General features: G+C 53.5%; 1 protein-coding gene across 1 annotated transcript; it reads left to right on the forward strand.

The window, feature by feature from the left end:
* The first annotated feature begins 3,329 nt into the window (after window positions 1–3,329).
* On the forward strand, window positions 3,330–27,916 carry ALDH4A1 (aldehyde dehydrogenase 4 family member A1). Its single transcript, XM_044995964.1, has 15 exons — window positions 3,330–3,461; window positions 9,848–9,941; window positions 10,462–10,554; window positions 12,075–12,122; window positions 13,225–13,380; window positions 14,905–15,054; window positions 15,252–15,326; window positions 17,591–17,778; window positions 19,361–19,434; window positions 21,139–21,335; window positions 21,738–21,785; window positions 22,767–22,919; window positions 24,325–24,446; window positions 25,190–25,308; window positions 25,546–27,916. Exons 1-15 carry the CDS (start codon window positions 3,412–3,414, stop codon window positions 25,656–25,658), a joined length of 1,680 nt encoding a protein of 559 aa, XP_044851899.1. The 5' UTR covers window positions 3,330–3,411; the 3' UTR covers window positions 25,659–27,916.
* The last annotated feature ends 77 nt before the right edge of the window (window positions 27,917–27,993 follow it).

Here is a 27,993-nt window from a genome sequence, read left to right on the forward strand (position 1 = left end):
TTGCGATACTGCAACCCTTCTGTGCTGCTGTTGGTGGCAGTGGCGGTGCTGCCTTCAGAGCTGGAGAGCAGAGCCACCGCCAGCAGCAGCATCGAGTGGTGTGATATGGTATTGCCAGCCTGTCTTCTGCACTACTGCTGGTGGGGTGCTGCCTTTAGTGCTGAATGCCTGGCCACCAGCCACCACTCTCCAGCCACCCAGCACTGAAGATAGTGCAGAAATAAGGGTGGCCCCCCTAAAATAACTTTGTGACCCCCCACAACTCCCTTTTAGGTCAGAACCCCCAATTTGAGAAACACTGGTCTCCCTCATGAAATCTGTATAGTATAGGGTAAAAGCACACACAAGAAAAGATTTCATGCTGGGAGACCAGATTTCATGGTCTGTGATGTTTTTCCTGGCTGTGAATTTGGTAGGGCCCCAACTATGAATGAGAAACTTTTATTAACATTTGCATAGTGGCAGAAAAAGGAACATGACTGCCCACAACTGGCTGATATGTCTAAATACCTTTCTCTCTTACGTATGTTCTTCCCTTCTACACCAAGCTCACCAAAGGACATTGGTCCAAGGTTGGAGATAACTTGCATCTTATACTGTCCTAGAAAATAGTCTCTGAATTTTAAATACTCTCGGAACTAAACAAAAATCCCACTGACTTAAACAACAGAGCCTTGGTTTTGAAGTACTTCGACTACATTCCTCCTGGTGGCTCTGCTGCTGTTTACTGCTGGAAGTTGGCAAGACTGAACTTTACTTTTTGGAAACGTCCTCAAGTTTCTAAAAGACAACAGACCTATCTAAAAGAGTGGGCAAGATCCTCTTCACCCCTTGAAACTATATGGATCGTGCTAGTGCAGGGGTCGGCAACCTTTCAGAAGTGCTGTGCCGAGTCTTCATTTATTCACTCTAATTTAAGGTTTCGCGTGCCAGTAACACATTTTAACGTTTTTAGAAGGTCTCTTTCTACAAGTCTATAATATATAACTAAACTATTGTTGTATGTAAAGTAAATAAGGCTTTTAAAATGTTTAAGAAGCTTCATTTAAAACTAAATTAAAATGCAGAGCCCCCCGGACTGCTGGCCAGGATCTGGGCAGCTCGTGTGCCGCCTTTGGCACCTGTGCCATAGGTTGCCTACCCCTGTGCTAGTGCATGAAAATTAAGCCACCTGTGTTCTGTGGAATGTAACTGAGCCTGCTCTAGGACAAGATTTCTACCTTGGGTCAAAAGTCCATCCCTATGCTTCAAAATTACGTAAACTGATGAATTACACAAAGCTCTAGTTTGTAAGTAGGACATTTGTTTAAATAAACAAACCTTTATAAATTGTTCCAACTATCTACCACAAGCTCTCCATCCTCCCTCTTCCCCCCCCCCCTTTTTTTTTGCTTTGCTCATGGCCCCTGCTCATTCAAAACAGACAACAGTAGCACTGATGGTGAATTATTTCACTTCTCCATTGTTTCCTCTACTCTCGTGTGGATTAAGAGCAATAGCAAAGATTGCAGGAAAACTCAGAGCTCCCTTGTTTTCACATGCATGTCTCAATTTTAAGTGTCCATGAAGGGGAGGGAATACTTCAAAGCCAAGTCTGTACCTTAACAGTAAAGGAGTACCAAGATTGTATTTAGATTTATAACAAACTGCTCTAGGTTCCTTCACAGTTACAAAAAACAATCAAACTGAAATCAGCAGCTGACCCTAGCTAAAAAAAGAAAGTCTTCAGCAGACCCCTCCTTCTCCCCACAAAACCTCAATGAAAAAACAGGCCTTGTGGTAAGCCCAGGAGACATTGCTTTGTTTCACCTTTTTTTGAGGGGGAGATGAGCAGGGGCTTGTCAACATTCCTCTGTCAGAGGAAGAGATTTTTCTCATTCTTTGGCGTGTGGCCAGTTGAGAGCTGCTCTCTAAACTTTAGACAGTGCTCCCCTTAAACATGAAACAAACAGGGTAACTTCCTCTGCTGCCTGCCTTTGTATTTACACAGGAACTAATGATGTACATTGTTAACTGGGCTTTCTAGACTCAGAAGCCAAGATTTTCCAAATGACTAGTGATTGTGGCTGCCTGGCTTGAGACATGTCAAAAGGGCCTGATTTTCAAAGGGTGAAGGCTTAGCATGTCTTAAAAATCACCCCCCTTTCTGACATCTCAAGATAGGTTCCCAAAACGAGTAGTTCCTTTTGAAAAACTTTGCACTTTTTTTTTTTAACTGTGTAGCTTATTTGCCCTCTTCACAGATTTCAGGAAGGTTAGTGGGTGGATCTCAAATAGGCCTTGCAGTTCTGCTGCCATGCTGGGCTGTGTATTTTTTGTTTCACAGCCCATCCTGAAGCCCCTGTGAGTCACATCTCACTTACGCTCCTTGTGTGAAGAGATTTCCCCTTCAGCTCATCCAGCTGAGCCCTGTGTTTTTGGAGTGGGAGGACAGGGGTTCCCCTGCAACAGAGTTCTGAGTGGCTTTGGAGCACAAATATCAGGGGGTAGCCATGTTAGTCTGTATCCACAAAAACAACAAGGAGTCCAGTGGCACCTGAAAGACTAACAGATTTATTTGGGCATAAGCTTTTGAGGGTAAAAGACCTCACTTCCTTCAGATCCATGGATTTGTTCCAATAGCTGGATAATGATTCAAACTGTGGGCTAGGAAGCATTTGTCCTGGAGCAACATCCGCCTGTTTATATTCTCCAGACAGAGGATACAGTTTTCATATAAATGTTTGAAGAGCCGATCCTGGTGCTGTGCCTAGGTAACTCATGGGAACCTGGGGGTGTCCCCATGTGACTAGTTTGGTCAGTTTCTAGTTACCAGGCATAGTTCTCATTTCCATACATAAATTAATTTTATTCTCTAATTCTTGCCCCCCCTCCCCCCATGGGGACCCTCTGGAGGGGGGGTGGAGCGGGTACAGGGTGAAGCTGAGAGGCCTGAGCCCTCCCCTCCCCCCACTGGTCTATCCAAACTCTCTCCTTCCCCACCCCCCGGGTGACCCTTTAAAGAACTTTACCGACACCTCCCTCTTTGTATCGTGTTGTAACATGAAGCAGCAGCCGATTGGTCAGGAGGCCCCCAGGTTATGATTTGATTGGCTGATACAGCGCCGCCCTAGGACGGAACGGGACTGCACCATGTGCTGGAGAGGGGGGGAAGGGGTTAGCCGCACAGTATGCGATCCCTGGGGAATGGGCGCGGGGGACGGGGTGGGGACAGCCCCACCCGGCGGCGGCTTGGGGGCGCTCTGCTGGATGCACTAGCCTTGGGAGGGGGGGCAGCTGGGTCCCCTCCCGGGATCTGCAGCCGGTTCCCCCCCCCCGAGATGGTACAGCCCGGCTCAGGGGTCCCCTTGCTCAGCGCGCGCAGCGCTGGGTCCGGCCCGTCGGCTCCGAGTCCGCGCTGCCCCCGAGGCGATGCTGCTGCCCCCGCTGCGGAGAGCGCTGCTGGGCGGCCCGCGCGCTGGGTGAGTGCGGGGCGGGGCGGGGCGCCCCCGCTGCTGGGAGCCGGGGTCCCCGGGAGCTCCGGCCGCCCCCGTCCTCCACGTGCGGCGCGGCCCATGGTCCGCTCCCTGCCGCGGCGTGGGTGAGACCTGGGGCCGCCCCCGTCGGAACCGCCTCTGGGATTTAAACCTCCCGGCAGAGCCGGAGCCGGAGCCGGGGTCTCCCTCCCCCCCCCCCCGCTGCCGCACACCGGCTGCTGGGGGCCTGGGTTACACCCACCTGACCCCCCCCCCCTCTGCCCACCCAGGAGGCGCCTGGTCGGAGCTGCCCCTGGGCCCAGCTTGCTCCAGGTGGGGGGAGTCTGTCAGCAGGTCCGGCTGCTGCCCCCCATGCTCTGCACCAGGGGCCTGACTCCCCCCCGGCTCCTGTACAGCGGGGTGCCCAGAAATCAAGGCGGGGCGGGGGGGAATCCGCTGGGAGGCTCCCCCGGACGCTTCTCTCCGTTAGATTTCCCTGTTCCCACCCGCCCTGCCCCGGCCCTCGGCACGTGCTGCCCTTATCTGCCCGACACCTCCGCTATCTCAGGAGTGAAGGGTTAGTTCGGCTTATCTGCGCTCCCGGAGATAGGAAAATGGCAGCAGGTGGGAGGCAGGAGTCTCCTGGGGAAGCGGCTGTTGGCAGGTCTCAGCGTGTCCTTCTCCTCTTCCCTCCCCCAAGACTGACACGCCCGGTCCTCCCTGTGCCTTTCTCCGGTGCCCCACCCAGTTCAGGGGTGACCTGTGCAGAGCTGTGTCCCCTTTCGGGGTTAAATGGCCCCTCCCGTCTCTGGCTCATGCAGCACCTGTGCCTGGAACACCCCTTCTAAGCAAACTGCTTATTGGCTGCTTTGCTGACATGCGGGTGCCCCCATGGGGGTGGCGAATGCGGTATCACTGCAGGTCTGGTACAAGGCCAGGTTTGCCTGTGTGACTCCGGTTGTATTGCCACAGGTTGTGCTGTAAACATGTTCCCTCTGCAATGTATTTAACTGGCGGCTACAAGCACCAGGATTCATGATGGCAGGAGCAACTTCTTTACCTATTTCCCCCTGCCAGGCAGGATTCCAGTTAGTTTCCTGCTCTGGTACCACTGGCTATGTCTCTGCTACACAGTTAACCCAGGCTCCTGTCTGGGTTTTAGTCTTAACTCCCCTAGTGTCCACACAGGAAAACCTCAGTGCCAGGTTTGGAGGTGCTGTAAGCCTGGCCCAGCTGACTCCTCCGTGGGTGTGAGTTGGAATCCAGGCTCTGCTTTTAACTTGGGCTGGAACCCACCCGCTTTGCAGTAAGTACACAGGTTAAATCACTGGGGTGCTGGGAGTCCTCCAGGGCCTTCCCACAATTCTCCCCAAAGGACAGACAAGGTCTCCCACAATCGACAGGGAAAGAATCCTAGAGCATCTCAGCACACAGAGCCAGGGGCTTTGCCTCTGGACAGACCCAAGCGAGTGCAGAACTGGTAAGGACGCGGTAACGTGGGCAGGGCTTTGCAGTTGGGACGCTCAGACCCATGCTACGCCAACCCAAGCGTTCAGAGCCAGGTGCCAATCTCACAGGTTAACGGTGCAGTATAGACGCAGCCGTTGTGTACTTTGGTCCCATTTGCGGGGGATGAGCAGAGTTCTGACTCTTGATGATTACAACAGAAAGAATATTGAGACTCTAGCTCGGTGGTCCCCAACCTTTTCCGGGTGGCGGGCGCCGGACGATGAGCCACCGAGGACCGTGGCTGGCGGACAAGCATCTGCCGAAATGCTGCCAAGAAGTGGCAACGTCAAGAGGCATCGCTGCCGAAATGCCACTGAAAATCAGCGGCATTTCAGCGGCGATGTCTCTTGGTGACTCCGCTTTTCGGCGGCATTTTGGCGGATGTTTGTCCGTCGGCCAGTACGTGGGTGCACATAGATGCCCTGGCGGGTGCCATGGTACCCACAGGCACTGCATTGGGGACCACTGCTCTAGCTTTATAAAATAAATATATTTTTTAAACACCAAAAGGAATACAGACAGGGAATTGTCCACAGTCTTAACAACATGATGTGTATGATGGTGTCTTTGATTTGATTACATCAGATCTAACAAATACAAATCTCTTCAAAGTAACCCAGCCTCCCTCCTCCTAAAAAATATAGGCATGTCTGAATCCCAGTATCCAGGAGCTTTCAATATGTCATTGCTGTGGGTTTGTAACGTGCAAAGCGTTTTGGCAATTCTCATTCAAATAGTTCCAGAACTTATCCTATTGACTTCCTGAATTTCCTCCTTCATGTGTTTGAATAAAACAGTCTTACAAAAATGATTCAGATTTTTTCTGTAGCTGAAAACATAGTATCTAAAGATCTGAATGGGAGAGTTGTCAGGAATCCAGCATGCCAAAGGCGCAGGTTTTTTGTGGTCATGTCTGTTTTCAAGAATTTCACTCCCTTTGTACAGTGAAAAAATAGGCTGGTTAGTTTTACTTGTTTGTAATTTTCAGTCTCTGTTGCCTCTCCCCAGCCTGCTGTTGCAAGGCCGGGCTACCAGGGAATGTTTTAAACCCAAACAAAATATTACTTCCAGTGGAATTGTAACCAAACATAGAATGTTTCTCTTCCTCCAAGGTTTTGTCACATCTTCTTGAGGTTTGTCACAGCTAAATCAGTCTCTAAGTGAAGCTTTAGAAAGCAAGTGTCCAGCAGCTGAATTGTTGGTGTCTGTGCAGGGTTTTAGTGTCTAACAAACTTCTAGGGTCCTTTCTATTTCCGTTGCAGGGTTGACCTCGGAGGTAGTCGGAGGTAAAGGATTTGCAGCAGTAGCTTCATGTTTCACTTCGTCACATGACATGGGCTGAAGATAATGTTCTTTGCTGCTTCCAGTCTAGAAAGCCTGATATGTGACTGCCTTGATCTGAGCCAGGCTCTGCCTCGGTCAAGACTGAGCACTGCCCACTGCGAACTGTAGCATCAGAGGATCGCAGCTCTGTATTAAAGTGGTCATGGCTACACTTGGTTTACAGGCCAAACTTTGACCATCCCTGTGCTACTTACTGCCGCTAATTCATCTTTTGTGGCCTTTGCTTTCTCCTGGCATCTCCCCAAACCCACTCCTGGGTCAACATCTTTTCTCTCTCCAGTACAAGGGCTTCTCCCCACCCCGCCCTTTGGCTTTTGGTGGGTTGTTTTCTTCTCACTGCCGCTGGGAAATATTGCTGAGGTGGAGAATTTAATGCCAGACTGGGCCTGGGAAATTGCAGCGCCCAGGGTAATGTGCAGCTACCTGTTGAAGCATGCACTGTGCTGACAAAACAAACCTGCCCAGCTTCTGCCCCCTGTACTCTGAACTCTTCTAAAAGCAGGAGTTGCGGTGTAAATTGATCACTCCCATGTGGAAGATGGTGCCTTCTGCAGCAGAGAACCTCCCACTGTGCTGGGATGTTGGTTCAATAGCAACTCCGGTGGAATAAAGTCCCCTATTGAATTGTCAGCACCACTTCCCTCCTGGGAAGTCTCCTGTCTATGGTTTAACTTTATATTTTTCTGGCAGAAACTGTTCTTGCCTCCCCGCATGCATTGTCGTCTTTTGGTTTATCTTGGGTCTTACGTGGGACTAGTTCAGCGGCATTGGAGGTGGCGTAACTCTGTTCTGGTCGGAATTACATTGGTGAAGGGTTGTGTGGGCAGTTGGTGTAACTACACTATTCCAGTTAGTCCTCCCGTTGGCATCCCATGGTGCATCGGTTTGCATAAGAACATAAGAACATAAGAAAGGCCGTACCGGGTCAGACCAAAGGTCCATCTAGCCCAGTATCTGTCTACCGACAGTGGCCAATGCCAGGTGCCCCTGAGGGAGTGAACCTAACAGGCAATGATCAAGTGATCTCTCTCCTGCCATCCATCTCCATCCTCTGACGAACAGAGGCTAGGGACACCATTCTTACCCATCCTGGCTAATAGCCATTTATGGACTTAGCCACCATGAATTTATCCAGTCCCCTTTTAAACATTGTTATAGTCCTAGCCTTCACAACCTCCTCAGGTAAGGAGTTCCACAAGTTGACTGTGCGCTGCGTGAAGAAGAACTTCCTTTTATTTGTTTTAAACCTGCTGCCTATTAAACCTGCTGCCTATTGCGCCTGGCCTGGCCTGCCTGGTTATCTGTGCGCACTCCGCTGCTCCAGGAGTATCCAGCCAGGATGTCCCACCCCTGTTCAGATACCACTGGCACATTCTCAAGAATCTGCAACTCTAGGTCATTGCAGAGGGAGAGGAAGGATGGTCTAGTGGTTAGGGCACTAGCCTGGGATTCAGGAGAGCCAGGATCAATTCCCTTTTCTGGCACAGACTTCCGGTGTGACCTTGGGCAAGTCACTTAGTCTTTTTTTGCCTCAGTTCCCCATCTGTAAAATAAGAATGATAACATTGGCCTCTCTCACAGGGGCGTGGTGAGGATAAGCACTTTAAAGACTGTGAGATGCTCTGATACCGTGGCACTAAGAGACCATATAAGTCCCTAAGATGGATAGAAGGACATGGATCTAGACTCCACATCAGGAGGTCCTGGACTTCCTTGCCTCAGGACGCTAAGTACTGACTAGCCTGACCCTGTCTGGCTTATGCACCAGATCACAGCACAAGGCTGCTGGCAGTACTGATAAGGCAAAGGTGCAATGGACAACGTCACCACTTGGTGGTGCCAACAGAGCCACTCGGGCTGTACTTTACACTGGCAGAAGGGTAATTTTCCTGGGCTCTGAGAAGGCTGCACGCGTTTTATCAATAGGATGGCAATTCAGGGAGTCTCAAGGGGTCGCATTTGTCACTGTGTGAAGCAGATGCCTTCTCTGCCTCCGGGTTACGGAAATGACACCATGTTCTGATGAGAACAAACGGAAAAACCACCCCCAGGATTGTTGTGCTGCTTTGCTGGATGTTCTCGAGGGACGCTGTCTGCTTGAGATCTAAGGCAAAACTGTCAAAAGCGATGTTGGCTTCTAAGTCCTGTTGTCTTTTAATGCGATTTCGGGTTCTCGGGGCTTGAGTCACTTTTGAAAATAGGACTTAGGCCTTGTTTACATTTTTTTAGATCAACCTAGTCATGTGACTCGGGACTGTGAAAATATCACCTCTTGGGTGCTGTAATTAGGTTGACCTAATTCTTCCATCAACCTAGCTACGGCCTCTCAGGGAGGTGGGTTACCTATGCCAGTGGTTCTCAATCAGGGGTACACAGGAGTCTTCCAAGGGGTAAATCAGCCCATCTAGAGATTTACCAAGTTTTACAACAAGCTACATAAAAAGCACTAGTGAAGTCAGTGCAAACTAAAATTTCCTACAGACAACTTGTTTATACTGCTCTGTAGACTAGACACTGAAATGTAAGTACAGTCTTTATATTCCAATCAATTTATTTTATAATTCTCTGGTTAAAAATGAGAAAGTCGGCAATTTTTCAGTAATAGTGTGGCTGGGACACTTCTGTATTTTTATGTCTGATTTTGTCTGCAAAGTCATTTTTAAGCGAGGGAAAACTTGGGGTACGCAAGAGAAATCTGTCTCCTGATCTGTACCATAGTCTGTACCATAGTCTGGAAAGATTGAGCACCACTGAGCCATGCCAGTGGGAGAGCCCCTCCCATCGGCGTAGCTAGTGTCTACATTGGAGCACTGCAGCTGCGCCGTTGTGGCGTTTTAAGCGTAACCGAGCCCTCAGACTGGTGGATTAATGACGACGGAAAAACACCTTCCGTTACTATAGGAAGCGTCGGCAGTGCTTGTTGTGTAGACAGCCGGTGGCACCTAAGTAACTTAGTTTGTTTTGAAAATTCTGCCCTTCGTCAGTTTCAGAAAGCAAGTTTAAAAGTAGTTTCAACTCCCGACACCAGTCCTCTGGCCAAATCTTGTGGCCTTACAATCACATTGTCCCGTTCTTTCAAAATGGCTTTTCTCTCCCGTGTTGCTGCGTGAAAGACCCACACCACCCACGGGAAGCTGACTAGGCAGTGAAACTGACTACCCACAAAGTGCCCTCAAATGTACGTAGTCAACAAACTGGGGAAGAAGAGAGGGAAATTATTATTTATTTATTTGCCACGGTGCCAAGGACCCCAATGTGCTAGGAGCTGTACAATCACAGAACAACAACAACAAACTTCTCCCGACCTCTTTCAGCTCTAGCCACCTTAGTGGTTCCTTGGAGCAAACAAACGTTCAGCGGGAAATGTGATCTTTAAGCCGACTGTCTGGTGTAGTGTGTACCGCTGACGGTAAGGACTGAAACTCGGCAGCAGTGCCTCTGTGGACACCTGTCTCACTTCACCGGCCAGGACAGCCGCGGTATAGATTGAATGAAGATGATTGTGGCTTCTCAGTGTGTCTCTCTCTTTCCCTTCCCAGGCTGCGATGGCAACACCGTATAGCTGTAGAGGTGACCAACGAACCCATTCTGGAGTTCAAGCAGGGCAGCCCAGAACGAGCGGCGCTTCAGAAGGTACTGTCCTGAGTCGCTCATTGCAGCCAGGAAACCAGGGCTCTTCTCCCCTTAGTGCGGCGTGTGATCTTCCAGGCTCACTCTAAAGTGGCTGATTCTTTAGCTGAAGTGGCAGGACACCCTTCCCAACCCCTGGTGGTTACCGTCTTGGGGAGTAGCCTTTCGCCCACCCCACCCTTGTTACCCCTCCCATAACCCTGCAGGTGGCCCCCATAACACAGGGGTGTTCTCAGTCTGAACAGAACTTGGTACTGGAGAAGTCCAAGGTTTCCTTTCCCTGGGACGTGAGCACAGTGCTGGTCTGGCAGGCAGGTTCTAGAGAGACTTGGACGTGGACCTTTGGCAGGGCCGTGGGTAGGACCATCAGGTCACCAGGTTTGAGAGTGTGGTGGGGGAGGAAGGCGGATCAAAGCCATGGCTGGTTGGACACACTTCCCATCCCTGGGGTCTGCCTTCCGTTCAGCAGAGGGGGAGCTGCCAGGCTCTCACCAGTTCCTTTTTGTTCTGACTCATCCAATAGGCGCTAAACGATCTGAAGGGCAAGACGGAGGCCATCCCGTGCGTGGTGGGGGGAGAGGAGGTGTGGACGTCGGACGTCAGGTTCCAGTTGTCGGTGAGTCCCAGTGGGGAGCGCCTGGTTGCTAGATGACCCCTCCACGGCCTGGCAGAGCCCTGGGAACCTGCGAGGAACCTTTCGGACACGACGGGGAAATCCCAGTGTGGGGCAGTTTTATTCCCTTCCTGGAAGACGTTCCCCTCCCCAGGGATTGCTCCAGCTCATTCACATATTTCTCCCTCTGGGGTGTAGTTCTACCTAGTGTCCTTATTAAATGCTGCCTTGTAGCAAACCGGCCCGTTACAGAAATGAGGGCCCTTTCCCTGAGACTTATGAAAGGTCCCATCCTGCCTTAGCCGGGAGCTGGGTAATGGACGGATCTTTGGGGAAGTCCCTCATGGGATTTGCCAGGCTGGCTCAGACCCACAGCACTGAATCCTGTCTCTAACAATGGCTGGTTCCAGCTTAGTAGGAAGGTGTAGGAACCCTGCCGTAGGGAGATAGAGGGATAATGTGCCCCCTCCTTTCCCACCCCCCTTTGTTCTCTTCCTGATCTCTGGGCTACCTCATTCCCCAGAGGAAGCCACCCTTCCTGGGACCAGAAAGTACCACCTGAGAATTACAGTCTAAGCTGTTTCCCCAAACCATCTAGGGGCCAGTGCTGACCATCAGATTGCCAGCAGATCGAGGGAAGTGACTATTCCCCTCTATTTGGCACTGGTGAGGCCACACCTGGAGTATTGCATCTAGTTTTGGGGCCCCCACTACAGAAGGGATGTGGACAAATCGGAGAGAGTTCAGTGGAGGTGATGAAAATGATCGGGGGCTGAGGCACATGACTTACAAGGGGAGGCTGAGGGAACTGGGGTTATTTAGCCTGCAGAAGAGAAGAATGAGGGGGGATTTGATAGCTGCTTTCAACTACCTGAAGGGGGGTTCCAAAGAGGATGGAGCTCGGCTGTTCTCAGTAGTGGCAGATGACAGAACAAGGAGCAATGGTCTCAAGTTGCAGTGGGGGAGGTCTAGGTTGGATATTAGGAAAATCTATTTCGCTAGGAGGGAAGCACTGGAATAGGTTCCCTAGGGAGGTGGTGGAATCTCCTTCCTTAGAGATTTTTAAGGCCCAGCTTGACAGAGCCCTGGCTGGGATGATTTAGTTGGGAATTGGTCCTGCTTTGAGCAGGGGGTTGGACTAGATACCTCCTGAGGTCCCTTCCAACCCTGATATTCTATGATCCTCTGTGGGTGGCGTAGGCCTGGGCTGGTGCACACGATTCGGTCCCTGTCCACACAGGCAGAACCAAAGCATGTTGCACGTGAGTGTCCCCAACGTGTGTCATTGATGCAGGACCCAGGCGTCTGGGTGAACCCAGCAGGTCGCTTTGGAGCAGGGTGGGTCCCTGGGGATGGGGCTGGATACACACTTTCCGTGCCTGGATTTGAGCCCATGTCACCCCGTGTGAATGGGGGACAGTTCTGCACACAGAGGTGTTGCGGGGGGAGGGCAGGGGGAGGGTCTAGAGTTGCGGGGGGCGGCTCTTTACAGCATTAATCACCCCAGGCTCTCCTCCTTTCAGCCGTTCAACCACTCGCACAAGGTGGCCAAGTTCTGCTATGCGGACAAGGTGAGTGCGGCCAATGGTTGTGCCCAGACCTGCCTCCCAGCGTCTGACCTGCAGGGGGCAGGCTTGAGGGCGCGTGGTCATGGGACACCGAGCTGTCCTTTGCCGGTGACAGACTAAACCTAGGGAGGTTTCCCCAGAGCCTGCAGGGGAAAGTGACATTTATCCCCTCTGCTTTATTGCGGCTGAGCTCCTCACATGGGGCAGTGCTGTGGGCCTCTGGCCTGCAGGCTGTGGGTGCTTTAAACAGCATAACCTAGCATAGCGCCTCACGCTGTGTCTGCGCCCTGCACAGACCCCTCCGCCCCTCTCTCGGGTCCTTGCTAGTGCAGCTGGGGGAGAGTGGGGCGCAGCTGCTTAGAGTGATTGTGGGAGTGAAAGCCGGTGCTACAGTCCAGCTGCTGAGTCGAGTCGCTGCAGCAAGCAGGGGAGGCGACTCCGTAGCGGGTCGTCTTCCCTCCGAGCTGGCCCTGAACCAGAGCCCTAGCCGGATGTTAATGAATTGTAAAACCTAGGCCCTCCGTCGCGACCGATCCTTGAATGGGGCGTCCTGGCCAGATCCCAGTGTGGGTTGTTATGGAGGCAGAATGGAAATTTCCCTAGCGGTTTCAGCTGGATCATGGGAATCGTCTCCCCTTCCTGCCCTAAAATGGTTACATGGTATTGGAGAGCTGCTGCCTTCCGTGCCAGAGGTGGCTGCATTACACTAGTGGCCGAAGAGACCCTGATATTTAGTCCTTCCCTTCCTCGCACTGGGATTGCGCAGCTTGGGGGATGTCTGTAGAGTGCTTTGAAATCCCTATCAGAACACACAGTGGGGGTATTTGTTTAGTGTTGTAACCATTAGCAGGGAAAGTGGAAAATCCTCTTGAGTCTGACCTGCCTGCCTGAGCGGTTCTTGACCCCCTGGTGTTCAGAGTCCTGATGAGCCCTGGCATAATCCCAAGCTCACGCCTACGGCCTGCAGCAAAGTCTTTGGGTTATTGCTGGGACCGCATATGCAGCGGAGTTGGGTGGGGCTGTTTCCATCTGAGCCGTGAGGCTGCCGTGGGGCTGGGGGACTGAGATCCCGAGAAGCACTAATCTGTTGGGCTCTGCTCCTCAGGACTTGCTTAACAAAGCCATCAATGCCGCCATGGCCGTGCGGAAGGAGTGGGACCTGAAACCCGTCCAGGAGAGGGCACAGATCTTCTTCAAGGCGGCCGACATGCTGAGCGGCCCGAGGCGAGCGGAAATGCTGGCCAAAACCATGATTGGGCAGGTCAGGCTGCAGCTGGAATGGTCCCCAGAGAACCGGCTGGGACAAACCAGAGTGATTGAAAGGGGCAGGAAGAGCCGGGGAGAAGGGGCGCAAATATGAGAAACGTCTGTGATTCAGTGAGAACTCGGTGTAGCCGGAGTTCTTCCTTTGTGGCTGGAGCCGTGCGTCCGTCCGCTTCTGCGGGGGACGTTGGCCGGCTGTTTCCTAGCAGGACCCTAGAGAGCTGAGCTGCGGGGGGATCTTTCTAATGGAGCGGATGGGCGGGCGCGTCTCTCTGTCCCTTCCCACGGAGCAGGAGGTGGTTGTAATGCCGGGGTAGGGAGAACAGGCTGTTGAGTGGGGTGGAAATACCCAGGAAGCGGGAGGTGAGCAGCTGATCGGGCTCTGGCTCCGCTTTCAGCGCCATGTTAGTGTCGCGTCAGCAGCAAAAACTTTCCGGGCCAACCCGGGTGAGACAGTGGGTGAAAGTCTGGCTAGAGGGAAGGTGACGTCCAGGGTTGGGCTGATCAGGAGCGGCCAGTGAGACCCACAATTAGGGGGTTAAATTCTAGCAGGAACCTGATTTCCCCCTTGGCTTTTGCTGCAAGAAGGGGCTGTATGAATCCTGCAGGGCATCTGGCAGGGCTCTGTCCTGGTGCATCTGCTTCGGAGCGTGGATGGGGGCTTCGAACAAAGGAGCCCCCCACCCTCCAAAGACAAGTTTACCCTCCCCACGAAAACCCTACGGGAGAAGAGAGGCCTTGTTCTGTTCTCTAAATCGCGACGGATTCCTGTTGTGTTGACCCAGCGAGGGAAGCAGACCCCAGAGCCGAAGGCCCTTCGCTGAGCGCCCCCAGCCCTTTAAATCTGCTAGCTTGAGAGCTTCAGTTGGTCCCAGTCACCTCAGCGGCATGTGGGGCCGGGACAGCATGGGGCCCAGGCGGCATACCGGGCTCATAGAGCAGACAGCACTGTGAGAGGCTAGGAGGGGCCGTGCATGGAGGGAAAGAGAATTAACTCATGTATGATGCCTGGCCTGGCATTGCTGAAATGGACCGAGGGATCAGCAAGGGGCCATCGGAGAAGAGATTCGTGGCAAGGAGAGGAAAAGGGATTTCCTGGGCGCTGATGCAGCCGATGCCCTCTTAGCGTTTACAGTGATAGGGTCTGGTCTGTGTTCATTGCACAGGCCGCTGTGTGAAACAGACGTCGTTCTGTGCAGGGCTGGCGACTTACTGGTGAGGGACACCTGGGTTTGATTTCCAGCCCTGATCTGTCGCCCTGGGCTGGGGGGTGGGAGGCAGGTCAGGGCTCTGCCAGGGAGAGGGAAGGGAAAGATACTAACAAACCCAGTCTGAATCTGGGCGTCTGGCTTTCCTGCTGGTCGTCACCCACCCAGGGAGAGCAAGGGGCAGAGGCAGCCTGGGGCAGTGTGGCTTGAAAGAAGCCAAGCCCCTGTGTCCGTCAGCCCCTAGGGAGAAAGCCGGGCGGGAGTGTGTTTCAGGGCTGCCTGAGTGCCACTGATCTCTCCTGTTCCCCTTTCAGGGCAAAACCGTCATGCAGGCGGAAATCGACGCAGCCGCGGAGCTGATCGATTTCTTCCGATTCAATGCCAAGTATGCGCTGGAGCTGGAGAACTCTCAGCCCATCAGCGTCCCCATCAGCACCAACAGCATGGTCTACCGGGGGCTGGAGGTGAGGGGAAGGGTGGGGTGGGGTGGCTCAGACGCATGCATCCAAGGTGTGGGGGGAGCGTGAGAAATCCCGGCTCAGACCAGATGCTCTCCCTGTGCGTCGCGAGCTGCGGTGGGAAGTTTTTCCACGCTCCTGCGGCCTCCCTTGGGTGTGCACGTTACACTGTGTAAATTCTCCCTTTCCCCTCCTGCACGCAGGGCTTTGTGGCAGCTGTTTCGCCCTTTAACTTCACTGCGATTGGTGGGAACCTGGCAGGGGCTCCGGCTTTGATGGTGAGTGTGGCGGAGGGTGCGTGGGTTTTCTTTATGCAACGCTGGGATTAAATGGCTCTTTGCCCAATGAATCGGCCCTGTGTGCTACCCCCAGGGATAGCCGAGCAACCAACGCTCCACAATCAGGAAAGAAATTTGCTTTAATGGAACGCTAAGGCTGCAATTTCAAACACTCCAATGCTAGGAAATGCAAACATCAAGGTGCTCCTAGTAAATTGCACGCCTCCCCCCCCCCATTCCAGTATCCTGTCTCTGACATTACCAGACGCTTCATAGGAGGGGGTAGGAAACCCTGTAATGGAAAACTATGGCATCAGCTGCCTGTAGGGGAAGCTTCTTCCTGACCCCCGCCAGTTAGTGATTATCTCGTGCCCTGAAGCATGAGGGTTTGTTTTTATTCTTATTCACTTTTATTCTTATTCAAGCCTCCCCATATGGATAATGGGTTACATTAAATGCCCCCCCTTCCGCCCAAAAATCTTGCTAAGCTCTTGGCTTCAGTGACATATTGTGGCAGTGAGTTCCCCTGGCTAGCTCTGCATTGTGCAAACATGTATTTCATCTCTTTTAAATCTGTGGCCCTTGACCGTCCCTTTGTTCTTTTATTATTAGAGGAGGTAGGTCGGCGCGCCCAGCTTCCCTTGGCGTGGCTGGGATACAGCCTCTGCCACAGCGGGCATTTATGGGGGGCAGCCTTCGTGCTGTCCCCTCGCCGAGCACGGCCCGGGGAAAGGTTGGCGTGAGTACTCTGCACCCTAATCAGCGTCTGCTGTAGAGCAGCGGTTGCATTACGAGACTGTGAAATTGACTTGTTAATGAGGCTGCTGATTTCACAGTTACACGGGCGCTTGCGTCAGATCAGGCAGATACGTTGGGCTTTGGGTGAGCAGATAGGATTTCTTAGCGCTGAAGTGCAGCGAGCTGATACTTGGTAGCCGCAGCTTGAGTCCTGCCTTGGGAGTGGGCACGAGGCGGGATATACCAGGGTTTTCCTAACGGCCGGATTGTGTGGGGTGGAGGAAGGGCAGAAGAGGGAGTGGGTCGGAACAATGAAACCGCCGCAGTTCTGTGATGCGGGGTTGGCCTGGAATTCCAGCCTTGCTGGGTAGTTCTGCTGTAGCCTCTTGGATATGTTTACAAAAGAAAGGGGGCGGGAGGAAGAGAGAGAAGTATTAGCGTCGAGTGTCTCTCCTGCACTGAGATCTGCCTGACGCAGGGTTGGCGGGGATCAAGGAACGCCTCCCTGATTCCTCCTGGGGCCCCTGCCCATCAGTGTAAATTAGAGCAGCTTAGGGGCTGCTCTGGTTTATGCCAGCTGCGAATTGGTGTGGCACAGATGCGCCTTGCGCTGCCACCTGTGCTTTGGGAGTGAGGGTGAAGTTAGATGGCATAGCTGGCACCGACACCAGAGAGCTCCCTCGTGCTAGCTAATTCTCAGCTGGCCGGATTTCACCACTTTGTGCTGCTTGGCGTGGTCCAAAGAGAAGGAGTGATTCTGGGCCAGGATTTGAAGTGTTTCTGAATGAAACTAACTAAGCCCTAGCCGGCCCTGAACTAGCCAGTGTCTGGGTTCAGCTAACCCAGATTCCCCAGCAAACATGGCCAAAGGCCTACAGAGTCCGGCCTGTATTGGATTTCACAGTGACTGCAACATTTTGCTGAGTGTGGTGTAGTTTCCCCACCACTCGGAGTGGAAGAAAGCAGGAAGAGGAGGGGAGGGGAGGGTTTGTGTCGAGAGGCTCCAGATGGACAAATGTTTACGGCCCCTTCCCCCCCCCTTGCTTTCCGTCTGCTATGACTGTTGTGTCTTGGTTCACGACACCACTGTGCAGCCGTGAGCTTCCACATAGCTCGTCCCTTGCGGTGGCAGGCTCAGCTGGCGGGAGATCTGCACAGGGACGGTGCTGGAGATCAGCAGAGGGTCATGATGGGGTCTGCCGGGTTTCAGTGTGAGCGGGAAGGAGTCTCGAGGCTTCAGCTGAGTCAGGCATTAAGCTCAGCGCTGTTCGAAAGGGAAACTTGAAGCTAAATGCAGGGGATGGGTATCAATCCCATGCACATCAGCGCTGCTGGACCCCCCCGCAAACACAGCTGACCCTCACTGCTCTGCCCCCATCTGCTTCGCTGGCAGACAGGGGCTTTGGTTGGATCGTTGAGCTCTGGAGCCCTGGGGTCAGCAGTGAGGGGGCCCCTCATTGGCTGCTATCTAAGCCCAGGGCCGCCCTCCGTGATCAATTGATTTGTTCCTCCTCCTCTTCCTCCAGGGAAACGTGGTCTTGTGGAAACCCAGCGACGCCGCCATGCTGTCCAACTTCACCATCTACAGGATCCTCCTGGAAGCTGGTCTCCCTCCAAACGTCATTCAGTTCGTCCCAGCTGACGGAGCTGTTTTTGGAGACACGGTCACAAGCTCTGAGCATTTCTGCGGGCTCAGCTTCACGGGCAGCGTGCCGTAAGCGGGCAGGGAAGCTGGCCGAGGGTCGGTGCTTCGGAGAGGTGGTTGGGTCGGGCAGGGTAGGGTCATGCTGCAGCAGCAGCACCTGCTCAGGTGTGATGCAGCAAAATACCAGTGTTTTGCAGGCACTGGAGGTTAGGTCAGGACTGGTTAATGCCCTGCAAGCAAGGTCAGGATTGGGACAATCCAATAGAAAGGACAAAGATCAGCCGTAAGAGGGTCCCATTGTCATCTCCCTACTCCCCATTTTCTCCGACGGTGTAAGCACAAAGTACACTTGACACATTATGGCAGCTGTGGAATGATGTTAATTTCCAGGGCATAATGAAACCTACGTGGACGTTACCAAGGTCCCCGCTTCTCTAGACTCCGAAGACTGTAAATACTTTGCTGTGGGGACTTCCTGCAGGGCTGCTGGTGGACAAATCCAGACTCCCATTTACACTGTGACCAAGGGACAGGGCCCCAGTTAAAAGTGGTGTAGATGGGACCTAACCAAGTCCATGCAGCAAACTTAAAACTCTGGAGTATCCACCGTTCTTTCCCTACAGGGACTGTGTCTACAGGCTGGAATAGGGAGCCAGGAGTTCAGATTCCTGGGTCCTGATCTCATTCTGTGTCAGGGACTCCTGACAAGTTTCTCAACTGAGGCACAGAGAGAGGTTAACTCTCCTCTGTAAATTGGGGGTGATATTTACTTGTCCCGCAGAGCTCCGTTAATTGCTCGCAAGGCCTTTAGAGAGCTCCTTGGGAGAGCGATGCTGTAGGAAAGGGATGTGGTGTTTGTTTCACATTCGCCCTGCCGACAGGCGTTAAAGGGATGTGAATTAGCCCGGTGAAGGACTCCACGGCCAGAAAAAGGGCATTTCAAGCAGGTGCTCCCTTTGTCCGTGTAGATTTGCAAACTCCCACTCGGCTCCCAGCACTTCAGGGTTGAGTTATTCCCGCGAAGGGCTCGGCTAGCCCTGCCCGAAGCGCCGCTCCCAAAGATGACAGACTATTAAAATCCGGGGGCCCCGCTAACCAGCCGAATGACATGGTCTGATGAGCATTGGGCTTTAAAGGTGGGAAGCTCATAAATTAGTATTAGCGGCGCTCTCTCCTGGTGGGAGCGTATTAGCATTTTTATTGTTTTGCAGCTCAGGGGTTTGTCACAGTCAGAACCAAAAAAGAAGGAGGGAAAGAAAAGAACTGGAAGCTCCTGCTAGACTCTGTTTCTCCTTTATTTTCTTCTGTGCCACTTTTCTCTCCCCTCTTTCACTCTCTCTCCATCTCTGCCGTCACCTTGGTGTCTAGGCCCTGGTTCTCAGGTCGTCTCCCCTGCTCTCTCAAGGTCTGAGCCAAAGCCTGTTGGAGTCAATGGGAGTTGTTTCCATTGGGTTCGGTGGGCGTTGGATCAGGCCTCCTGGCTGGAATGGGGAGGTGAAGTTTCTTCAGCTCGTGGATCTGGGTCTCTAGGACAATCTCAAATCTTCCTGGGGCCGGAGAGCTGGAGCTCTAGAGATGCTCGCTCGCTCCAGTGTGCGCTGAGTTACCGCGGTGTGGTGCCAGGGTCTCACTCTCCTCCTCTGCCTTTCAGAACCTTCAAGCACCTTTGGAAGCAGGTGTCGGAGAACCTGGATCGGTACCGCACCTTCCCGCGCCTGGCAGGAGGTAATGCCCAGAGCTGAGCCATGTGGGCCCTGCCAGCTGCAGGGGAACTCCTCAGCAGGAACTGAGCCGCTACCAGGCAGCAAACTAGCCGGGCGTGTGTGGCCGGCTTGCTGTTCACTTCCATGGCTGTGTTGTATTTCAGGTGGTCTCCTCCCAAACACGTGCATTTGAAATGAAACAGGTGTCTGGAGAGAGACCCGGGGAGGTGTGGGCTCCAGCAGGTGCAACAGGGAATTGTGGGTTAGGACTCCTGGGTTCTTTTCCCAGCTCTTGGAGGGAGTGTGGTTTACTGTTCAGAGCAGAGGCCTGAAAGCCAGGGCTCCTGGGTTCTAGTCTCGGGGCACTTCATTTAACTGCTCTGTGCTGTGCTGAGCTTTAAGATGGGGCCAGTCGCCCTTCAGTGCTCAGAGTTTAGGGGAGGGCGGAGGATGGTGATGTGGACACCACAGGGGCCTGCACTCAGGTCCCAGGCACTGCAGGGCAGAGTCCTCGTGTGCCCAGCGACGTGGAGCGGTACAGGTCTGTCTCCTACACGCAGCCTGAAGAGCCAAAGCTGACTCAGTGGGGACCCCATGGATGCTTTCCTTCCCCTGCTCAGGTTAGCTACGGCCTAGCTGACACCCAGTATTCCCCCGGCCATCCTTGTCGGAGCGTGCTCTGCCCCGGCTGAGCTGAACAGGCCGAGGTATTTAGGGAACCCGGTGCCATTTTGAGATCAGCTTGGGGAGGCCTCTTGCAGTGAATCTCCCGGGAAGAGCAGCTGGCCCCAGCGAGCCTGGGGCAGAAATGGCTGGGGCTGCTCTGACAGGATGTGGTGCCCGACTTTCCGCAGGAGGAGTTGGGTAAAGAGCAGAGGACGGGTGGTTGTGGGGCTGTTGGGGCACCTGGGGCAGAGCATGGGGGGCAGGGTGCCGACGGCTGGTTGGTGCTGCTGCAGCTATTGAGGTGGGTGGTTTGTAAGGCTCTTGCTCCATGCTGGGCATGCTCCTTTCTCTGCTCACTCATAGACGCCTACAGCAGATGCTGTACTCCCACATAAACCCATTGCTCACCTCCTGCTTATGGGACGATGGTCCCTTTGCTTTGTACCTAGTGAGGGAGAAAGGGAAGGAGGGTGACCAGATGTCCCGATTTTATAGGTCTTTCGTATACAGGCTCCTATTACCCCCCACCCCGTCCCGATTTTTCACATTTGCTGTCTGGTCACCCTAAAGGGAAGAGACGGGGTGAACCCAAAGGGAGGGAAGGCCAGGACTAAGGGAACAAGGTTCAAACTCCAGTTTTGTCACTGATCTGCGGGGTGACCTAGTGTGAGTCACTGCCTCGGTTTCCCCAGCTGCAAAATGGGTTTGATAATTCTGACCCTCCTCACAGGGCTGCTGGGAGACACTTGGCGGGAGCTGCTGGAGCAGAGCTAGGCAGGTGGTTCCCATGTTGGTGGTGTTTATCCCTCAGATGTGTCTTCGCTTAGAGCCAGCCCTGCGTCCCAACGAGCATGGGGCAGGGTAATTCAGACAGGTGAGCTGGGTAGGCAGACGGCTGGCCTGGCTGATGAGGGTGCAGTGTCTGCTGCCCGCAGCTCGAGTGTTAAGCAGGACTGTGCACGAAGCCAGCTGGAGCTGGCCGTAAGTCGCCTCGTCTGGAAGGGACGAGGCAGTAATGGCTCTTCCCGCCCGGCATGGGTCGGTCTGTGTGTCTCCTCAGAGTGCGGCGGGAAGAACTTCCACTTCGTGCACAGCTCAGCCGACGTGCCCAGCGTGGTGAACGGGACCCTGCGCTCGGCCTTCGAGTACAGCGGCCAGAAATGCTCGGCCTGCTCCCGCCTCTACGCCCCCGACTCGCTGTGGCCCCAGATCAAAGCGAAACTGTTGGAGGAGCACGGGAAGATCAAAGTGGGAGACGTGAGTGGAGCTGCTGGGCTTTGCGGCTCAGCGGGTGGCTGATGGGATTAGAGGCTGCAGTAGCCGGCTGCTAATTCCTATTGAACCGAGCGTTTTATCCACTGGTTCTACCCCCTCATCTTTTTAGTGATTAGAAATTAACTTGTAGCCAGCGCTGCGGAGGGACGATTGTAAGGAACCGTTAACGCCACAGCGTAATTGAAAAAGGCCGGCTGCTCCCTCTTAGGGGTGTGGGGATGTGCGATATTAAAGAAGGGACAAGTGTCACTCGGGGGATTTAGATTCTCTTTCTTCCTCCTCCTGCCTTCCGAGCTACCTGCCTGGCGCTCAGAGGCAGCTGATGGCCTGTGGAGCGAAGAGGCCTGCTCACTCTTTCACCAGCTCCCCTCCTTCCTTCCGCAGCCTGCCCAGGATTTCGCGACCTTTTTCTCAGCTGTGATCGATGACAAGGTAAGACCAGTCCCCTGCCCCAGTCCCCTTGCGGGCTTGACCGCTTGAGTCCCTCCGGAGGGTGGGCCCTGGCTGCTATGGGGTGGCTCTGGCATACGGGTGGGCCTTCTGGCCTATGTGCCATTGCTCCCCGTTGCCCCTTTGGCTTGCCGAACGCTGATCTCCTAAGCCAGCTTTCTTGCTGCTCCTCTAGAAGCCTCGTGTGGTTTCCCTCCTGGGTATTGATTATCCCTTCTCCCTGGGCCGCGTCAGGGGCTGCACTGTCTCCCCTTCCATCGTTCCAGACGGAGCTGAGCCGGCAAGTGCTCTCCTAAGTGTGTGTTCCTAGCCTGTGGGCAGGCGGCTGGCAATACGGGTGGCTTTTTGGCTGCAAATCCCTCATCCACTTCCATTGCAGAGAAGGGGCCTCTGCGGCACAGGGCCTGCCCTCGTTGTAAAGGCTTTGTGCAGCCCCTTGCTGTGCCTGTCTCCCTACTCTGTCCTTGCCCCACGGTGTGGCCAAAGCACTAGCCAAATGAGACTGCAGCTGCTCATCTTCAATACAGAGGTGTGGCTGGGTATGCTACAGGTCCCGGCATGCAACGCTCCACTTTGCTAGTAGTCCTTGGGTCTGTGTCTTCCGGGGCCAGCTGCAAAGTGTACACGGCTTTGGGTTTCTAGCCAAGTCTGGACACCCCCTGCCTTACTGCACGTGCACCTGTCTGAGACTGCCGTCCCCAGTGGCCGTCCTTAGGGACAGTCGTCATGATCTTGCCCAGAAGGGGCCTAAGATTCTAAGTGCAGGGATGCTCGTGGGGCATCTTCCCGGAAGCAAACCCCGGGGCATGCAGCGAGATGCGGACCCAGCGCTGCCTTCTAGGCAGCACTCCAGCAAGTGGCTTCACGCGCTGTAATGGCGCGGCTGCCGCTGCTGGATCCATGGCTAGTGTCGCCGACGGGCAGTGCCCCCTTTCAGACTCCTCCTCGCACTGTGGTTTTCAGTCTTTTGCACGTATTAAGAAGTGGATCCAACACGCCAAGTCGTCGCCCAACCTCAGCATCCTGGCGGGGGGGACATGCGACGACACCGTTGGGTATTTTGTCGAGCCGTGTATCGTGGAGAGCAAAGACCCAAAGGACCCCATCATGGAAGAGGTGAGTATCCCTTTTCTCTCCTGCGGGGGTCGAGGCTGAATGGACAGCGAGACGAGCAGGAGGAGCAGGCATTGCGGAAGCACAGATCGTTGAGAGAGAGAAATCTGGCCATCTAAGCCAGAGATTCCCATCCTCTAGGACTGATCCCTTAGGACTTCCTTCCCTTAATGAGTAACCTGCACTGCTCCTTGGTGCGTGTGTTGCTGCCTCCTGCCTAGACTTGTAGCCCTCCCATGGGCCTTGAGGTGCTCACAAGACTGGGCCTCAGAGCAGCGCAAGCTCCATGATGAGCGTGCAGTTAAACAGGAGGCCACCGGCGCAGCACGGTAACTGGTGCAGGATTGTTCCCCACGCTCTCCGTCCCAGTGCCGTAGCTGCTCGAGTGACGGGGCATCCACAGGTTCCGGGAGGGCCCGGTTGTACGTGCTAGGAAGCCCTTCCTGAGAGCTAGCTGAGTGTCATTCCACCACTCCTCTTGGCTCACCCTAGTGATGGACGGAAACCACCGCAAACAAAGACGAGGGAAAGGCCAGCTGGGCGGGTTCCTCTCAAGCGCCTAAAACTAGAGCCCAGTGAACTAAAGGAGAAGCAGCAGCCTCACCCCGAGCCCGTTCTATGGGCCCGGGGTTAGGGCTGGCTGCTGCCGGGCCTAGCGTTCCTCTCCCACACGCTGCCACTCGCTAATGAAGCTCGGAAGCAGGGGCTTACCGGAGGGCCTTTTTGGGTATGTCTACACTATGAGGAGAGACCAGCGCCAGATGACTCACAGGGTCCCTAGAGTCCCGGCTCCAGCCCAAGCCCAGACGTCTACATAGCAATGAAAGGGCCCCGCAGCCGGAGCCCTGCAAGCCTGAGTTGGCTGGCACAGGCCAGCCGCGGGTGTCTAATTGCTGTGTAGACATAGCCCTTGACAGCCAGCACTGCAGTGTAGCACTGCAGGTGCAGCTGTTTCTTTTCTCTGTCCTCCGGCCTGAAGGGGACGGAAGTGTGTAGGGGAATGGCTCTAACGAACATTCATCCATCCAGGTCGGGAAGGACGGGGCGTTGTGTGGGTGGGAGGCTGGCCCAAGTACAGGCCCCTAAACACCTTAGATAACAGTGAAGGCACACTGCTGTCCTTGGCAGGACCGGGAGGGAACTGCCCGCCAAGCAAGTACTACACTTGAGCAGCCATGGAGCCTCATGGGCTGGGAGATGGTGCTCTGCCTTCCCCCGGCGTCCTTCCCTGCAGGAGTTGATTGTGCTCCTCCTGCTTTCACAGTGCCGGTCATGTCTCCCGTTTCACACCGGCGATTTGTTCGAGCAGCAGGCGCTGCCATCAGTAACAAGCAGCCATTGTGGGCCGCGCTCGCCGGCACGCAGGCTGGGCTGCTCCTGCCCTGACAGCCTTTGTTTTGCTATGCAGGAAATTTTTGGCCCAGTCCTGACTGTGTACGTCTATCCAGAAAAGCAGTACAAGGAAATCCTACAGCTCATAGACACCACGTCCCCCTATGGCCTCACGGGGGCAGTGTTCGCCCAGGATAAGTAAGTGCCTGAATTCTCACCGCACGCGCGCTAGCCGCTCGCTCTCCGCTCTCGTTCTTTCCAGGGTGCACTGGGGGTGGTGGGCGAATAATTTTAACCCTTCGGTTTCTGTCCTGCAGAACCAGCACGTGTATTAGCTCCATTTTCATCACTCTCTTCTGCTGGAAGGAAGTCCTGGGCCAATGCCCCCTTACCCCTTCATGGGTAGGGCTTTGCACAGCATGGGCCAAGTAGTGATTTAGGGCAGGGAGGCTCCTCGGCTGAGCCCCTTTTCCCTAGAGGCTCTGAAGGGTAGTTCAGGGGTTTTCCCTCAAGACAACACTCCTGTGTCCTAGCAGCCCCAGCTGGCTTGTTAGGGCTGGCCCATGGCCATCGGAGCTGGTGAGCTTTAAGTGGTGCGACTCTCTGGGACTGAGTGGTACCGGGGATGGGTTTGGAGCAATGACACATTTCACATCTGAGTTGAGCCCAGCCTAGGGCAGCAGTGGCTAAGAGTTGACCAGCTTTGTTGTCCGCTGCAGCGCAGAGGCCAGGGATTGACCGGGCTCTGCAGGGTACCCCAGGAACCTTCTAGGCCAGAGCAATATTGGCAGGGTGGGTTGCTTTGCCGGGGGTAGATGTTGGGCTGGGACCTCCGGCCAGCACTACGTTCTCTTGCACACGGTATGAGGTCAGGAGGCCCACAGCAGATTGAAAGGCTGATGCCCTGAGCGTGGCCTCCTCCGCTCCCCCATCTCTCCTAGGAACGTCATCCAGGAAGCGAGGACGCTTCTGAGGAATGCAGCTGGCAACTTCTACATTAACGATAAGTCGACTGGTGCAATTGTGGCCCAGCAGCCATTTGGGGGTGCCCGTATCTCAGGTGAGAGAGCCCTGTGCTGGGGCAGATGTTCACGTGAGAGGGGAATAGCTGTCAGTGGGGTGTGAATGTTCCTCTCTGGGAACTAGAGCCAGGCGGTGGGAGTGAGCAGGCCTAGGCTCTGTGCCGCCATCTCCTCAACTGTGGGATGGGGATCTCTCTACGGAACCTCCTGCAGGGCAAAGACTGGAGTCTGCTCCCTACTGGGGAATGACTCCTTCTCCCCTGGCTTTCCTACAGGAACCAACGACAAACCCGGCAGTCCCTACTACCTCCTGCGCTGGACGTCTCCCCAGGCCATCAAGGAGACCCACGTCCCCCTCGGAGAGTGGCAGTACGCGTACATGCAGTGATCGCGGCCCAGCGCCTTCCATGCTGGGAGAACGCCCTCTTACTACTGACTCCCAACGCAGAGCGGAGTTGCCGATCTCATTGCCAAGCTACGGCTCTAATAGTATTTAAAGCATTTTGTTTTTTTCAAACAAAATTTAACAGACTGTTACCCAGCAACAAGAGCAGCCCTTGTGATTTCTCAAGCCTGATGTAGAGGATTAGTCTAAAGCAGGGTTTTTCTGTAGGCTGCAGTTTGTTCACAGTCCTCTAGCAGGAGGAGGCTGCTCATCAAGGTACCTTAGAACAACTAGACTAGAAGAGGAATGCAGCAGCAAGAACCAGATGCCTGCGAAACAGTAGAGGAGAAACGTTCTGGCAAGAATTAGATAACGGGGATTCCTGCTGATCTGTGCTAAACAAATCCATGAAGCTTGCCCTCCCACTCCACATCCCATAGAATCATAGAGGAACATGCCCGTGGAGATGTTCTTGTCCATTTCCCCCCATACATTGGTCTATGCATGATGGTGGTTTTCCATCTAGATCTCAGGGACAGAGCATCTCCTGCTGCAGGTATGAAGCCAGTGCCCAGTCTGCCATTGGAGAGGGAACAAATCATGTTCTTTAAAGGGCTTGGCCATACAAACACTTATTTCTCCGCAAGCTGTGGTGTAAATCTACCCTGTACAAGCCTGCTGGGCACTAAGTGTCTGTGTGGACCTTGCTGCTGCCTGCTAAAAATTCCCTACTGTGCTTTAATCTACTCCAAGTGGGGGTAGATCTAAGCTCTGCAGGAAACTTTTAGTGCATGGTAGATTTACAGCCCAGCTTGCCATAAGCTAAGTGTTTGTGTGGACAAGCCGTGTGTTTTATCATCAAACACTAGGTGATAGAGCGCCTCGCATTAACACTGCTGCTGTAAAACCTTGGCGGAGTTTAGAGGGAAGAGGCATTTAGGGAAAGTTAATGCATGAAAACAGCAACTGAGTTGAGAGTGGGAAGAGCCCTTGTCTTCCAACTCTGTCCAGCCTTTTTTAAAAGCAGCCTGTAACTCCCATGTCCCTCTCTGCCAGAACTGGGACCAGTTTTGCTTTCTCCCCCTGACCTGAGCTTCCTGAAATCATTAAAGTAAGAGCTATGTGACTTGTACTGGAGCAGATAATGGCATTAACAGGATGGCCTTGCCTCTGTTCCTTTCAGAGCTGTATTATTTTCCAAACACTTGTTGTTAGTTTAATGCATGGGCCAGGTTACAAATCATGCTTGTTAGTTAAGAAGCCCTATTCCGGGGAGTAGGGGGAAATGTATGTGAACTCTGGCATGAATCGATCCAGAGAGCTACACCCCTGGACTCTAGCTGCGCACTTTCCCAGAGTTCCTTGCTGTTAAGATCCAAGGCTTTAGTTTGGCTTAGGCGCTGGTGACAGTAGCTCTGTTTTGCATGTCGCACTGAGGGGATGCTGGTATTGTGCCTACCTCCTGGCTATTTTGCTATTAAACCCTTTGATTTAAAAAGTGATTCAGTGCTAGGCACGTGTTTCACATTAGTACGGTCACTAGCTGTGCTAAGCCAAGCCAATGGCAAGGGTTAGCCATACAAATACTATTTTGCAACTGCGTCAGGACTAGGTGCATTAAGACTTTTTAGGTCTGCGATTCAATAGCAGCTATCCAGTTGGGCAAGCTACTCCCTGGTGAGGTTACCTGAATGGATCTAGAGAGCATCTCCTTTTCCCTGGCGTGGGTCTCATGTTACTAACAAGTGCGTGGCAGCAGGAATCTTATCGACTGCTCAGAGGAAAAGCGATCTGATCGCAATGTTGAGAGTCCATTTTGCCTCTGTTGGCCTTAGCCGCTTGCGATGTGTACAGAGAACACCCCTGACTGTATGTTCCTGTACAGCATGGGTGACACATACCCACCTGTTCTGAGGCGCAAAACTGCTCTAAATTGCAAATGCTACTGCAGTCTTATGAGAAGGTTCTTACAACGTGTCCACTGAGCACTCGTATCCAACTTTCCACGTCCTGATTGGACAAGACAGTTAGAATGTTCCTTCAATAGCAAGCTGTTACGGGTGACAGTTCCACAGCCAGAATTGTGAAACTGTAAATGACTGACAGTACGGACGTTACTTGTCTGAGGTGCACAGTCAGTTAAATGTTAACCTCTACTGTGCCTTGGCTAGTACTTAGCTTTCAGGTCAATAACTGCTCACTGCCACTGAAGTCAATATCCACTTATTGCAAAGATCAAATGCTGAATCATGAGACGGAAAAGGCTTGAATGCATTTTAAAAGGTAACTCTTGAAGCAAAGGTTTGTTAATGACTGATTCTACTAGCACTTTTTGGTT

The sequence above is a fragment of the Mauremys mutica genome, chromosome 21 (genome assembly GCF_020497125.1).
Source record: "Mauremys mutica isolate MM-2020 ecotype Southern chromosome 21, ASM2049712v1, whole genome shotgun sequence".
In the NCBI taxonomy this organism is placed as follows: domain Eukaryota; kingdom Metazoa; phylum Chordata; order Testudines; family Geoemydidae; genus Mauremys; species Mauremys mutica.